This window comes from Onychostoma macrolepis, chromosome 09, assembly GCF_012432095.1.
Source record: "Onychostoma macrolepis isolate SWU-2019 chromosome 09, ASM1243209v1, whole genome shotgun sequence".
Classification (NCBI taxonomy): domain Eukaryota; kingdom Metazoa; phylum Chordata; class Actinopteri; order Cypriniformes; family Cyprinidae; genus Onychostoma; species Onychostoma macrolepis.
Genome location: NC_081163.1, coordinates 1,199,547 through 1,215,185, shown reverse-complemented (window position 1 = coordinate 1,215,185; position 15,639 = coordinate 1,199,547). Strand labels below are relative to the sequence as shown.

Sequence of the window (15,639 nt, the reverse complement as noted above, 5' to 3'; positions counted from 1 at the left end):
TGTTGTTTGTTTGTTTTGCTATTTTTCCTTGCAATGGTGAGTTTATATCTTCCATCTGCAAAATTCAGTTGTTTTTCTCAGAAATGCAAGATTAGCCTACATCTCAGAATTCTGCATGTGCAGTCCAAACATTTTGGGAAAAAGTCAGAATTGTGAAATGTAAACTCAATTCTGAGAAAACAGTCAACAGCAAGATGTGAACTTAGAATTCAGAAAAAAAGTCAGCTTTAGAATTTTGAAAAAGAAAGAACTTCAAGGTGTAAACTCACAATTGCAATTTTATAACTCACAATTCTGAGAAAAAAAAAAAGTGATATGTAAAACTGCAGTATGTTTGTGAGAAAAGGGTCAGAATTGTGAGATATAAACTTGACATTAAGAGTTCATAACTTGCAATTGTGACAAACTCGTGATTCTGAGGGAAAAGTCAGAATTGCGAGATGTAAACTCAGGAAAAAAAAAAAAAATTACAATATATAAAAACTCACAATTGCATTTTTTGTAACGTGCAGTTCTGAGGAAAAAAGTCAGAATTGCGAGACTAAACAGTATGAATGGTGGGATATAAGAGAAAAGGCTGCAGTTCTCTTCTTTAATGTGTGTATTGTGTGTCTTCCGTGTCGGTGTCCTCCTCGCAGGAGCAGAAGGGGAAGATCCCGCAGCAGGGCTGCAGCCAGGGCTTCCACAGCACCTTCTCCCAGCTCAGCTGCTTCTCCACCGGCTCCAGGGTCCTGCGGTGCTCCGTCACGGCCCGCTCCACCCGCTCCAGCACCTCAGAGAACCGCGGCTCGGTGTCCGGCGCCAGCGGACGGCTCTCTGACGGATCCCTGCTGAGATCGAACACCAGCGGAGGCCTGTGATACGTCACAAACGCTCCGTGACACAAGCAGATGTTGATGTCGTAGCAGCCCACGGCCCCCGCGGGAGAGAAGTTCGGTGTGAAGAAATGCACCTTGAAGATGGATTCACCTGAGGAGGTCATGTTTAGTCTTGATTAGAGCAAAACAATTACAATTTAGGTTATAATATCTGTCTCGGTATGTGTTGCTGTTGTGCACAACTGGGTAATACACTCAATTAACATACTGTAAATGTGTCCCTGCAGCACAAAAGCAGTCATAAGCAGCACAGCTATATTTGTAGCAATAGCCAACAATACATTGTATGGGTCAAAATTATCCATTTTTCTTTTATGCCAAAAACCATTAGGATATTAAGTAAAGATCATGTTCCATGAAGATATTTTGTAAATGTCCTACCGTAAATATATCAAAACTTCATTTTTGATTAGTAATATGCATTGCTAAGAACTTCATTTGAACAACTTTAAATGCGATTTTCTCAATATCCCTCAGAATCACAAAAGCACATTATTTGCATCTGCTTTAAAGCCTTGCCGGTTAAACCTTTCATTCACGTGCTGCGTGCCTGTATATTAGATGCGTGCATGTCTTAAAGTGACAGTACTAAACATGCTGCCGACTGTCATTAAAGGAATAGTTCACCCTAAAATTAAATTTCTGTCATTATTTACTCTCACATGTTGTTCCAAACCTGTATTCATTTCTTTCTTGTGCTGAACACAAAAGAAGATATTTTGAAGAATGTGGGTAACCAAACAGTTGCAGGCCCACATTGAATTTGATAGTAGGAAAAAATACTACAGAATACTATTTTCCACGTTCTTCAAAATAGCTTTTATGCTAAGCAGAAGAAAGAAACTCATTCAGGTTTAAAACAACGTTTGAATGAGTGACTGATGGTATAAAAATAAAACACTGACAGAATTGACAGACAGATTACAGAATTTGTGTTTTTGGGTGAACTATTCCTTTAATATTAATAAAACAACAAAACACAAAGAGAACAATAACTCACTACTCTTGACTGGAAAACTTTAATACAGTTGCTTTAATAGGAATCAGTCTATATAGTGTTTTATTTTTATATTTGTTCATTCAGTTTCTTGAATGCTCCTGCTAAATACACCTATTATACCTGAAAACAAAGCACTGTTTGTTTTATTTTTATATTATGTGTATTTGTAATGTGTATCTTTGTTCTTATTTTTTAATAACAAAGATAAAATAATGACAAAGATTTTTATCTTCGCCCACTTTGGCCTAAATATCTGCCATACTTTTTTATATTTTGTTACCTTTTAAGGCTTTGTTTTTAATATAGGGAAATCAATTTGGCTGTAATGCTCAGACAAAATAGTAAAACCAACATGACAAAGAATCGTGATAAAATCATGATATTACAAACTCTGAGACCAGAACTTTGAGCTCGATTGCTCCGTTTGAACCAAGTAGAACACGCCCCCCTCATTACCATATGGACAAAGAAATGTAGAAATAAATAAATGTGGAAATAATTGAATCTAGGAATAAATAAATGTAGAAAAAATACAATTATACATAAGGAAATAAAAGTAGAAATATTTTATTTATTTATTGTTTTTTTTTTTTTTTGGGGGGGGGGGGGTTGCATTTCTTTGTAGATTTATTTACGCATTTATTTATTTTTATTATTTTAGATTTATATATTTACTTTATTTATTTATTTATGGCAGCTTTGGCATTCCATAATGACAGCGTTCAGACTGACATTATTCAATATTCAAACTTTAAGCTGATAAATTTGATTCATTTCTGTGAATCAGTTCAAACTCTGTTTCAATGAATCGATTTAAAACTTTGATTCAAAAAAATAAAAGCAGTGAGAGAAACACTACCTGTCAGAAGCCTGGGGTCGGTATGATTTTTAATTATTTTGAAACAAGTCTCTTCTACTCACCAAGGGTGCATTTATGTGATCAAAAATACAGTAAAAATTATGAAATATCATTACAATTTTAAATAATTGTTAAACTGTAATTTATTTCTGTGATGCGCAGCTGTATTTTCAGCATCATTACTGCAGTCTTCAGTGTCACATGATCTTCAGAAATCATTCTAATATGCTGATTTGCTGCTCAAGAAACATTTCTGATTATTATCAATGTTGAAAACAGTTGTGCTGCACAATATTTTTGTGGAAACCGTGACGCATTTTATTTTTCAGGATTCACAGATGAATAGAAAGTTCAAAAGAACAGCATTTATTTTAAATAGTGTGTGTGTGTGTGTGTGTGTGTGTGTGTGTGTGTGTGTGTGTGTGTGTGTGTGTGTGTGTGTGTGTGTGTGTGTGTGTGTGTCACTCACTGTCGGCTGGGTGCCAGCGTACAGCGTTCAGGTACATGCCGCAGTAGTGGAACATGAACTCGTGCTCCGAGCGATTAGTTCTGGCCTCCAGCAGAGGCATCAGATCACGACCGTCCAGAATCCTCACAGAATCACACAAACACACAGACTGCACTTACACATCATACAGGCTTTTCTAGGTGGTTGCTATGGTGATACTAGGGTGTTTCTGGGTGGTTGCTAGGGTGTTGCTATGGTGATACTAGGGTGTTTCTGGGTGGTTGCTAGGGTGTTGCTATGGTGATACTAGGGTGTTTCTGGGAAGTTGCTAAGGTGATACTAGGTGGTTGCTATGTGGATGCTAGATTGTAGAGTGTTTCTGCTAAAGTGTTGCTATGTAGTTGCTTTATGGTTGCTAAGATAATCTGTTTGGCATTGCTACGTTAATATTAGGGTGTTTCTTATGTTGTATATTATGTATTATTGCAATGATCCAAATCCTCAAAGGTTAAATGTGTGTGTTTTCTGCAGCACTAGATGCTGTCTGACATGGAGGAATATAGTGTTGAGTATGTATGCTCTGGTGTTGTACCTGTCCTCCGGTAGCGCTCCTCCTGCCAGCTTCACCACTGTGGGAAAAACATCCATCAGACTTGTTGGTTCTGCCACTTCTCGTCCCGGGGTGAGACGCCCAGGCCAGCGAAATATTCCCGGCACTCGGATTCCTCCCTCCCAGCCGCCCATGGCTTTACCACCTGAACATAAGAGGGTCAGTAATGACACAAAATCATGTAGTTTCAGCATCAACATTCCTCCAAATGTCTGCTTTTGTGTTTCGTACCGCGATAGATTCCATTCCAGCCTCCTTTTGGACCCTCTTCGATGTGGCCGCCGTGGTCAGAGGTGAAGTACATCAAGGTTTTCTCCGACAGGCCGTGTCTTTCAATGGTCTCCACCATCCTACCTGTGATCAAACACAAGATATTCACCGTGAGTCAATAATCTGTGATCGTGTGATCTGAGGTTACTTGAGTTTGTTCAATTAAAGGGATAGTTCACTCAAAACTGAAAATGTGCTGTTGATTTATTCTCCCTCAGGCCTTCCAAGATGTAGGTGACATTTCTTCTTCAGTAGAAAAGTAAAGAAGATTTTTAGCTGAGACCGTGTGATTCATAAAATGCAAGTCAATAGCTGCCGTCACTCTGAGAGTCAAAAAAGCATAAACAGGCAACACAAAATGAATCCCTGTGGCTCCTGATAATATTTTGAGGTCTTATGAAGCGAAACGATCAGTCTGTGCAAGAAACAGAGCATTACTTACAATATAATTATTACCTGTAATCTAGAATCTCAGACAAACAGGGAAATATGATTCTTTTCTGTGAACTGATTCTTTGATTTAATGAACTGATTCAATTCACTAGTTTGTTCATGCAATCATGCAATGACATCATGTATTCGCAATTATATCATTAAAGCACCCCAATAATGATGTGAAACGTGGATGTTTTCCATGTCTAAAGCATATTAAGTGAATAAACTACTCTTCATCAGCTCACCTTTTTACATAAACCATGAGAAACCATAAAAACATTAATTTTGCCCCTTCGTTCAAGTGTTCGGTTCACGCATGCACATATCAGCGGCTCTTCGGTCCGAGTCGAACTGTTTCCTCAGTTCAGTGACTGCTGGAGGAACTGAAGCTGAATCAGTTCATTCATCTCAGGATCAGATCCGCCGCTATTTTGTCTCATTGTGATCATCAGGCATCTGAAACTGAGTTTTGATTGAGTAACTTGTAGATCTGTGCTGCTTGAGCCGTGAACTGATTCAGACGATTCAGTCCGATTTGGTGAACTGATTCAATTAGTGATTCAACAGACTGGACCGTTTGCCTGAAGCTCTGGATTACAGTAATAATGTTGTAAATAATGTTCAGTTTCTTGCACAGACCAATTGATTCGCTTCATAAGACCTCAATATTATCATCGGGAGCCACGGGGATTAATTGTGCATTGCCTGTTTATGTTTTTTATGCATCTCAATGTCCCGGTAGCCATTGACTTGCACTTTATAAATCACCAAGGACCACAGCTTCAGCTAAAAATCTTCTTTACTGTTCTACTGAATCAAAAAAGTCACCCACATCTCAGATGGCATGAGGGAGAGTAAATCAACAGCACATGTTCATTTTTGGGTGAACGATCACTTTAATTGTTATATTTGATTCATGAAATGATGCTTTCTTCTTTTCTCGTCACTTACCAATCATCCAGTCTGCTTCTTCCACGTTGTCCCCGTACAGCCCATGTTTGCTCTTTCCGGCAAAGCCCTTGGACTCAAAGAGGGGCGTGTGCACGTGTGCCAGCGACAGGAAGAGCAGGAAAGGCCTGTCCCTGTGTCTGACATCATAAATCACACCATTCATTATCACCTTAAACCCAAACCAAAGACGTTTCCCACCGCAGGCACAAGAAATGAGTGCGTGGGAAACAACCAGACATAAAGCTGATTTGTCAGGACAAGTCTTATATTTTCTGCATTACCACATGATGAAGCAGGCGTGCAAACACGTCAAGAACACGTGCACAAATTCAACAGAAGTAAATAAGAAATTATAGTTTGAATGAAGAAAATGAAGCTTTATTAATTCATTTGCAGACAACAAATCTAATTTTTATTACTGTAAAAAAAGACCCTAAATTGTATGTAGTATTTTACAGTTCAATTAATATCCATTATAATGCAGTATTACAACAAAAATACCAATTTTATTACAGTAAAATGAGATAGGTGGTGCCTGGGCATTGCTAAGGTTGCTGGTTGGTTGCTAGGGTGTTGCTAAAGTGTTGCTTGAAGTAAGTATATTAGAAGTTACTTGAAGTTACTTACTAGCATATTTACTTTAAATTAAGATTACCCAGAGATTTTAAGGTAATAAATAGTGCTGTCAAACGATTAATCGCGATTAATCGCATCCAAAATAAAGGTTTTTGTTTACATAATATACTGTATGTATGTGAACTGTGTATATTTATTATGTATATATAAATACACACACATACAGAATATATTTAGAAAATATTTACATTTATAAAGATTTATATTCTTATATTTCATATTATATATAAATATATTTAATATATAAACATATTTTTCTTAAATATATACATGCATGTTTGTGTATTTATATATACATAATAAATATACATAGTACACACACACAAAAACATAATTAATTGTTTGACAGCACTATTTTTAATATAACTCTGATTGGATTCTTCTGAAAGAAGAAAGTCATATACACCTGGGATGCCTCGAGGGTGAGTGAATAACTAATTGAGCTAAGTTTCATTTTTGGGTGAACTAACCCTTTAAACGTTTAATTAAGATTAAGCTTACAGTAATGTCAATTGTTTTTTGTCTCAAATATTTTAGTGTGTATTTGTAATTAATTAATTATTTTTGTGCGTATTTTATTTGTTTATTTATTAAACTTCCTCAAAAGCTTTGAAATGTCTGAAAATCTGGAATCTGAGGGAGCAAAAAAATCTAAATATTGAGAAAATCACCTTTAAAGTTGTCCAAATGAAGTTCTTAGCAATGCATATTACTAATCAAAAATCAAGTTTTGATGTATTTATGGTAAGAAATGTATAAAATATCTTCATGGAACATGATCTTTACTTAATATCCTAATGATTTTTGGCATAAAAGAAAAATCGATCATTTTGACCCATGCACTGTATTGTTGGCTATTGCTACAAATATACCCCAGCGACGTAAGACTGGTTTTGTGGTCCAGGGTCACATATGTTTTGTTAATTGACTGTCTGCCTCATTTTTTTCAATTCCATGCTTGCTTGTATTACTTATCTGGTACATAAGATGAACTCTGTCTGCTTAATTTGTTTGATCATGTGACTGTATATTTGTGTTCATGTTTCTATCAACTTTATGTAAAGTGTCCTTAGGTTTTGAAAGGCACTATATAAATAAAACATAATTAGTATTATCTCAAATATGTTGGTGGGTCTTGAAATAATAGATTATGCTTGTGTAGGTGTGTCGTGGAATCTGTTCGCACCTCTCCACGAAGCGCTGGGCTTCGCTCATCAGCCTGGCGTTCAGCGTCTCCAGCTTCATGGGCTGCTCCAGCACCTCTCCGTTCCTCATGATGATGCAGTTCCAGGTCCGCAGGAGCTCAAACGGCACGAACCACACGGCGAAGCTCAGCAGAGACAGAGCGGCCAGAAACAGCAGGAGCTTCCGGCTGATCCGCAGCAGACCGGCGGCTCGGACCGCGAGCAGCGAGAGGAACCCTAGCGTTAGCAGCATAAACGTCTGCCGCAGCGTCTCCTGCACATCCACCAGCACACCTTTCCCCGCGCCGGGCTTGCAGTCGCTGAAGAGCGTGAAGGGAAGGCCGTAGAAGAAGTCGAAGCCGTGATTGTTGGGATGGTGGCAGTGATCGTTCCTGCTCTCGCAGTTCACACCCAGATGCCACTTACCTGGAGAGGGAACATTTATTTATATTTATTGTGTATTTTTAACTAATTTAGTATTTTTGTGCATATTTTATTTATTTATTTATGTGTATTTTATTTATTTGTTTGTTTATTTAATTATTTATTTTGTGTATTTTATTTATTTTGTGTGCCTTTTTAATTAATTAATTAATTATTTTGTGCATATTTTATTTGTTTGTTTGTTTATTTATTTTTGTTAATTTTCCCCTCCTTTTTTCTCCTTAATCCCCCTCCATTTTTCTGATTTCTCATCATTTATTTCTCTATTTATTTCCTATTTTCCTGCTCTCGCAGTTTACACCCAAATGCCACTTTCCTGGACAGTGGCCATATTTATGTATGTATGTATGAATTTATTTATTTATTTATTTATTTTATTTTGTATTTAGTGTATTTTACTTATTTAGTGTATTTTTATTTATTTATTTAGTGTATTTTATTTATATATTTGTGCTTTTTATTTTTATTTTTTGTCTGTATTTTAATTAATTTATTTATTTTTGGTGCATATTTTGATTTATTTCTGTTCATTTTTCCTTTCTTTTCTTTTTCTCCTTAATCCCTTTCCATTTTTCAGATTTCTCATAATTTATTTTACTTTTTATTCCCTTATTACACCTCTGTTATTATTAATTACTTTATTTTCCCTCATTATATATAATTTAATTCTCTTTTATCTCTCCTCCTTCTTCAAGCATTCTGTTCCACATATAGCTATATTTACATACATATATGATAGATATACACATACACAGCACAATTTTATACCTACAATTCACTCATAATCACATGTAAAACATACTTTTTTGTGTTTTATGTATTTATTTATAATAATTATTTTGTTTTGTGCCTGTTTTGTACTTTTGGTGTTGTCTTGTGAGCACACACCGTAAAGACTCCTAACAGCAGACAAACTGATATGCATTATTATATATTTCACCTCCTCCTGCCCTCAAATCAAGAGCGGTCAATGGAGGAATTTACTAAAGGAGGAAGCGTGATTTATATGTAAAAGAGTCATAAAGGAAGCGTGATTTAAATGTCATTTAAATGTAAAATGCCATTTAAGAGTCATAAAACCAAATGAGATAACTCATGAAAATACTGCCAATATTGCAATACATGTAAGAATGTGGGAGGGAAATGTGCTTATTTGCCTGGAAAATAATGTCACAATGCAAAATAACTTTAATGGATGGTTCACCTAAAAATGAGCATTTAGTTTGCCTTGTGTCCAAACCTGAATTACTTTCTTTTAGGGTTATTACCGTTAACTAAATCTAAAACTGTAGAACATTTCAGTTAATTGAAATAAAATAAATGTTAACTTTAACATTAACATGAAATAAAAAAAATATTTTAAAAAAAATTCAAATCTTCATATAGTTTAACTTGAAGAATTATAATAACTAAACCTAAAAATTTTTTTAAAACAACTAATAAAAATGAATAACTAAAATTAAAATTAAAATAATAATTATATATATATATATATATATATATATATATATATATATATATATATATATATATACTATATATTATATATAAACAAAAAGTCTTAAAAAGGCAAAAATTGTCATTCTGGCATCATTTACTCTCCCTTGTGTCGCTCCAAGCTTATATAACTTTCTTTCAGGGTTATTATCGTTAACTAAATCCAAAAGCATACAAAAAACACATTCGTTATTTGAAATAAAATAAATGTCAACTTTCATGTTAATATTAAATCAAATGAAATACAAAAATATACTTTTTTTTTAGTTTACCTTTAAGTACTAAAATAACTCAAATGATATAAAAATAAAAATATAATCTAAAACAATTATATAATAAAAATGACAAAAACACACAAAATTATTAAAATTGTAACTAAAATTAAAATGAAAAAATAAAAAATAAAATAAAAACAATTAAATAAAAATATTAAATATCAATAAAAACTATAAGAGTATATTTATTATATTAAAATAACATGCTTTTTATCTGTGGAAATAAAATAAAAATCTCAGTGAAACCTATAATAGTATATCCATGAAATTGATATATAATTGATCAATTGAACTTTTATCTGTGAAACACAAAATCATATATATTGAGAAATGTGTTTTTATTTTGAGTTTGGTGATTGGTTCCCTCAATGTCATACAGGTTTGGAACAACATGAAGGTAAGTATATGATCATTTGCTATCGCTTCAATGGTTTTCTTCATGCATTCTATAATTTTGAACATTTCCAACTCAAGTTGAACACCATTGTCTTGCTATAGCTGCTTTATAGCAGAATGTAAATTAGTCTCATATTTGATGAAGTTTGCATCATTGATTCTCGTGTTTATCACTGTAAAGCTGCTTTGTAGTGATCTGTAGTGTATAAAGCTCTATAGAGATAAATGTGGCTTGACTGTATATGGCTGTACATCTCTGTGAATGATCATTAATACATGTGTGTCTTACCCACGATGCCGGTGGCGTAACCCTGCTTCTGCAGGAGTTTAGCGAAGGTGGTTTCATTCGGTAGAAGACCTCCGGATCCAGCGAGAAACAGAATCACCTGAACTCGGCCTGTGCTGCCCAGACCTTCACAGAGACACGTCACCATATCAGACACACCAGATTAACACATCACACAGCTCCAAGGATTTATTGACACTGCAGGCCTGTCCACACCAATGCAAGATAGCGTTCTGTTTATTATAAGCACAATCTGCAGCTTTAAATGCTCGAGCTCTTTAAAGCAGGATGGACTCTGATTGGCTGTCAGTGTTTTTATCGTTCATCAGCTGAAAAAAATAACTTTGAAAGTAATTCCAATGATATCGTTCCTGTGTCATTATCACTGTAGTTGTGGTTTATACTTTTATTTAAAAATTGTATAGTTTATCATTCTTAGTGTAAATGGGCCTTTACCTTATATCAGCGCTTATGTCAGTATTTTAGTGAATTTTGCATGAATATTGCATCAGAAATATTTAATTTCAGTGTATACGCTTACTTCTCAATATAATATAATGTAATATAATTTTATGAACCTATATCCAATATATATTTGAAAATCATATTTTCTGGATATTATATTAATGGGCAGTTTTTGTCTTTATTGGACAGATTAAGTCAATACACTACAAAAAATGCTGTTCTTGCTCAGTATTATCATCTTGTCTTTCAGTACAAATATCTAAACAATTTTAAATCAAGACACATTTACTTAAGGGTCAAAATAACATTAAGATAATAAATCATGTTTTCTGAAAAATGTATCAAAATGAAGTTAGTTTTTGCTTAAAATGAATACAAATATCTGCCAACAGAACTGATTTGTCTGACTGCATTGACAGATATTATAAAACTCACTTAATTTTATTGCATTTTTCAGAAAACAAGACTTAATATCTTGCATCATTTTGCTTCTTCAGTAAATGTATCTTGATTTAAAAAATGTTTAAATATTTGTACTGATAATACTGAGGAAGAACATCATTTTTTTGTAGTGTATTGACTGTAAGACAAAAACTGCCCATTAATATAATGTCCAGAAAATAATATTTTTCAAATATATATTGGATATAGGTTCGTACAATTACATTATATCTTTTGAGAAGCACACATTTTACACTCTAATTATTTTGTCTTTCTTTTTTTTTGATGCAATACTTACTCAAAATTCACTAAACTATGAACGGACATAAGGTAGAGTTAAGACCCAGTCATAACTATAAAGTTTTATTAATATTTGTTGTAGATGAAATGTAAAGATATTTATATATTGGAAAACAAGACAAAAATACTAAGTAAAAAAAAAAAACATTTTCTGCATTTTATTACTAAGTCTTGTTTTCAGTTTTTGCTCAAAATAAGAAAAATATCTGCCAATGGGGTCAGAAAAATATTGCTTTCCTGATTGATTTTGTTCTGACTGCATTGGCAGATATTAAAAAACTCACTTAATTTTAGAGCATTTTTTAAAGAAAACAAGACTTAACATCTTAAGTCATTTTGCATTTCCAGTAAATGTATCTGGATTTAAGAATGTAAATATATTTGTACTGGAAAACAAGACAAAAATACTAAGTAAAAAAAATTCTAATAATTTTCTGCCTTTTATTACCAAGCCTTGTTTTCTGAAAAATGTGAGTTTTTTACTGGAAAACAAGACATGCAATATTGATGCAATGATGCAATATTTACTTACAATTCACTACAATATGAACTGACACGGTAGAGTTATAGCCCATCCATAACTATAATGATAACTATAACTAGCACTGAGGAAGAATAGTTTTTTTTTCTGCACGTGATGTTTGTTGTATTTCTGAGCGAGGCATTTCTGGACGAAGCAGGTGTTTTTGTCTCTCTCTCACCGGCGCGCAGAGCGTAGCGTCCCGTCATGAAGGCGGTTCTGCTGGGAGTACAGAGCGGAGCCGCGGCCAGATGCTGGGTCAGCTTCACTCCGTCCGCCGCCAGACGATCGATGTTTGGTGTCCTTCAAACACAAGACATTCATCCAGTCGCTGACAACAAATCTGTCATTATTCACTCTCTCATGCACTGCAAAAAATGATTTTCTTACTTAGCATTTATGTCTTGTTTTCTAGTATAAATATCTAAACATTCTTGAATCAAGATGCATTTACTTTACAAGTAAAATGACTTAAGATATTATGTCTTGTTTTCTGAAAAAATTATCAAAATTTTGTTAGTTTTTGATTAAAATCTTGTCATTTTATTTGAGAAATAAATGCATCTTGATTCAAGAATTTTTTTATATTTATACTAGAAAACAAGACAAAGATACTGTTGCAGTGTGTTGTTTCAAACCCGTGTGCTGTTGATTTTTTTCTGTGAGACAGAAAAGATGATTTGAAGGATCTTCATGCAGCTCTTTATATACGACAAGCTCATAGTAACCACGAGTGTCAAGCTCCACAACGACAGAAAAGGAAAGAAAAACTCACATTTAGAGTGCGATTATTGGTTATTTGCAGCAAAATCTTCATTCTGCGTGTTTAGAGTCAACAGCATTTCCAGCATCAGACTTCAGTGAGGAGCAGATTCTGTTCTGTTCCATCAGAATAAAGCACAGCAGTATATGAACTACCGTATTATTATCATATTTTCATAGTGTTCCTGTAGCTCATCCAGTAGGTAATGTGTTAAGCTGACTGAGACTTGTTACAGCACTTGCGTATTGCTTTTTTGTTGATTTTGATTGCTTCCATTGTCCTCATTTGTAAGTCACTTTGGATAAAAGCATCAGCTAAATGACTAAATGTAAATGTAAAAATGTATATAATGGTGCATGCAACACCAAGGTCATGGGTTCGATTTCTAGGGAATGCATGCACTGATCAAATGTATGACAAGAATGCAATGAAAGTCGCTGTGGATAGAAGCCAAATGCGTGAATCTAAATGTTTTTCTGTCCTTTATGGAGTTTAACAGACATGGTCACTATGAAATATGAGTAAAAATGCTGTATAGAAAAGATTCTTTTTGAACAATATTACATTGTTCTTAACCTGTTTTCATAATTCTGATAAATGACAGATCAGCACTGAAGCATGGCATCTGTTTACAGGTAAAGCAAATCACTTATTTTGCATATTGTTTGTACAATTATTCTATTTTATTCCAGCAATTCATTCTCAATTGAGCAGCACATTGCATTTTTTGTATTATCAAAATATGCATAATGCATAATACAGAATCTATTTAATTTGTTATTTATTTAATTTTTAAATTGTGCAGTTATTTTGTCAAAAGGCAAAAATAAAACTATAAATGATAACTGGTTTTCCTTAATGGAAATTGGACACTTAAAAATACACTGCATCCATAAAAAACAATATTTGTTCATCTCTAGAAAAGAGTTGCGTGAAGAGAAAAACATTGCATTTTATTAATATTATTATTAAAATATGCATAATGATTATTACATCATTTTTTTAAATTGTTATAAACTAATGATTTTGTTAATTTTGTCAAAAAGCAAAAATAAAACTATAATCAATAACATGTTTTCTACAACGGTTCTTAGACACAATATTCTGCATCCATAAAAAAAATTTAATAAATAAAAAATAAACAATTGTTGATTTCTAGATAAGAGTTGCATGAAGAGTTGCATTTTATTATTAATATTACTAAAATATGCATAATGCATATTACATAATTTTTTATTATTTTAATTATTTTGTTTAGTTTTAGCTATATAAAAACAATATCTATCTAACATATATATATATATATATATATATATATATATATATATACATACAGTATATATATATATATATATATATATATATATATATATATATATATATATGTGTGTGTGTGTGTGTGTGTGTAATTGGTTTTCCACAATGGCTATTAAACACCTAAAAATACTCTGCATCCATAAATAAACAATATTTGTTAATCTCTAGAAAAAAGTTGCATGAAAGTTTCTTCAGAAATTCTTCAAAATAACATCATACATATGCCGTATGTCACTTCACTTTCACTTTTTCACTTAAATAAAGTGATTAACCTGATGGTGTGGTTTCCATAGCAACCGACGTCTCCGATGCCCAGATCATCCACCATCATCAGGACAAAGTTGGGTCTGGAGTCCTGCTCTGGTTCTGCACTGCTGACATATGAACCGGACTGGAGCAGAACCAGCAGACCAGTCAAGAACCTGCAAAACAGTAGAGCTGGATCAGATGCTGCTGTCATATTCATATCTGTTGTGAACTCTGCAGACACACGGACCTCAGTCTCCTGTGTTCCAGCAGCATGTTCCTCTAAACATGTTCCGAGGCGAAGAAGCAGAAGTTGAACTTTGATTTGTCAAATGCAGGAAAACACGGAAGTGGCGGTGATTCCGCTCACTCTCCTCCTTCTGTCCTTCTGTCCTGACTGAGAGGAGTTTGACCATCAGCTGATCATGTAATGACTGATTTATTAACAGGAGAATCAAACAGTGCGCTTTATTTAACGACGCTTCCAGCTGCTTTCTTCACATAAACCCGGCGAGCAGCTCACAATCTCTCTTTTATTCGCTTACCTTCCCTTAAACAGTCAGTTTTCCCGATTCCTGACAGGATTCCTCTCACTTCTCTGCAGACAGGAGAATAACATCCACATTCCCGCTGTACCTGTGAAAGACGCGCTTACCGTAAACACTCATGTACCGACGCGTCTATTAATAACCGAACCAAACAAACTCACTTTATCTCTGCGTTTTGGTGTAATTTGGAGTTAATCAGCCGCTGTAGTTGGACCCAGGTCTGTGTGATTGTGTTGTTCGTTGTTTTCTCTCCAGCGGAGTGTGTTAAGAGCGAGTGCGCGTATAGCGGGTACAGTACGGTAGATTATAACAAAGAGTCGCTTATATCACGCATTTTCAAATCTTGTTTGCCTGGAAAAGCTGCTTCAGCACAACTCAAACATCTGTTTAACATTTATGTGTGCACTAATTATTTGCACAGATATTTAATGAATATTGCTCTTAAATATTTAATAATAATATGAATTATACCACAATGTAAATTAGCCTATTGTTATTAGTAGTAATAATTAATAAAAAAGAAAAAAAATATTGTTTATTATATATTTGTGTGTGTGTGTGTGTGTGTGTGTGTGTGTGTGTGTGTGTGTGTGTGTGTGTGTGTGTGTGTGTGTGTGTGTGTGTGTGTGTGTGTGTGTGTGTGTGTGTGTGTGTGTGTGTGTGTGTGTGAGAGCCTGGTCCACAAGACCAGTCATAAAAGTAAATTTTTTTGGAAATTGAGATTCATACATCATCTGAAAGCTGAATAAAGGATAGGATTTGTTTATGATAGGACAATATTTGAAAATCTGGAATCTGAGGGTGCAAAAAAATCTAAATATTGAGAAAATGACCTTTAAAGTTGTCCAAATGAAGTTCTTAGCAATGCAT

At 34.0% G+C, this 15,639-nt stretch overlaps 1 protein-coding gene across 1 annotated transcript; it reads right to left on the bottom strand.

Annotated features, from left to right (window-relative positions):
- Positions 1-299: 299 nt before the first annotated feature.
- On the bottom strand, positions 300-14,884 carry arsh (arylsulfatase H). The gene is made up of 11 exons (XM_058786662.1): positions 14,767-14,884; positions 14,472-14,618; positions 14,248-14,397; positions 12,077-12,198; positions 10,173-10,295; positions 7,274-7,697; positions 5,452-5,588; positions 4,027-4,149; positions 3,778-3,940; positions 3,207-3,328; positions 300-969 (listed from the first exon to the last, which is right to left on the bottom strand). Exons 2-11 carry the CDS (start codon positions 14,495-14,497, stop codon positions 593-595), a joined length of 1,767 nt encoding a protein of 588 aa, XP_058642645.1. The 5' UTR covers positions 14,498-14,618; positions 14,767-14,884; the 3' UTR covers positions 300-592.
- Between the last annotated feature and the right edge of the window lie 755 nt (positions 14,885-15,639).

Coding starts and splice junctions, on each gene's coding strand:
- arsh (XM_058786662.1), bottom strand. CDS start 14,497: ATGCTGCTGGAACACAGGAGACTGAG. Junction 12,199..14,247: donor TATGGAAACCACACCATCAG/GTTAATCACTTT, acceptor TTGTGTTTGAAG/GACACCAAACATCGATCGTC. Junction 3,329..3,777: donor GGAGCGCTACCGGAGGACAG/GTACAACACCAG, acceptor TGATTCTGTGAG/GATTCTGGACGGTCGTGATC.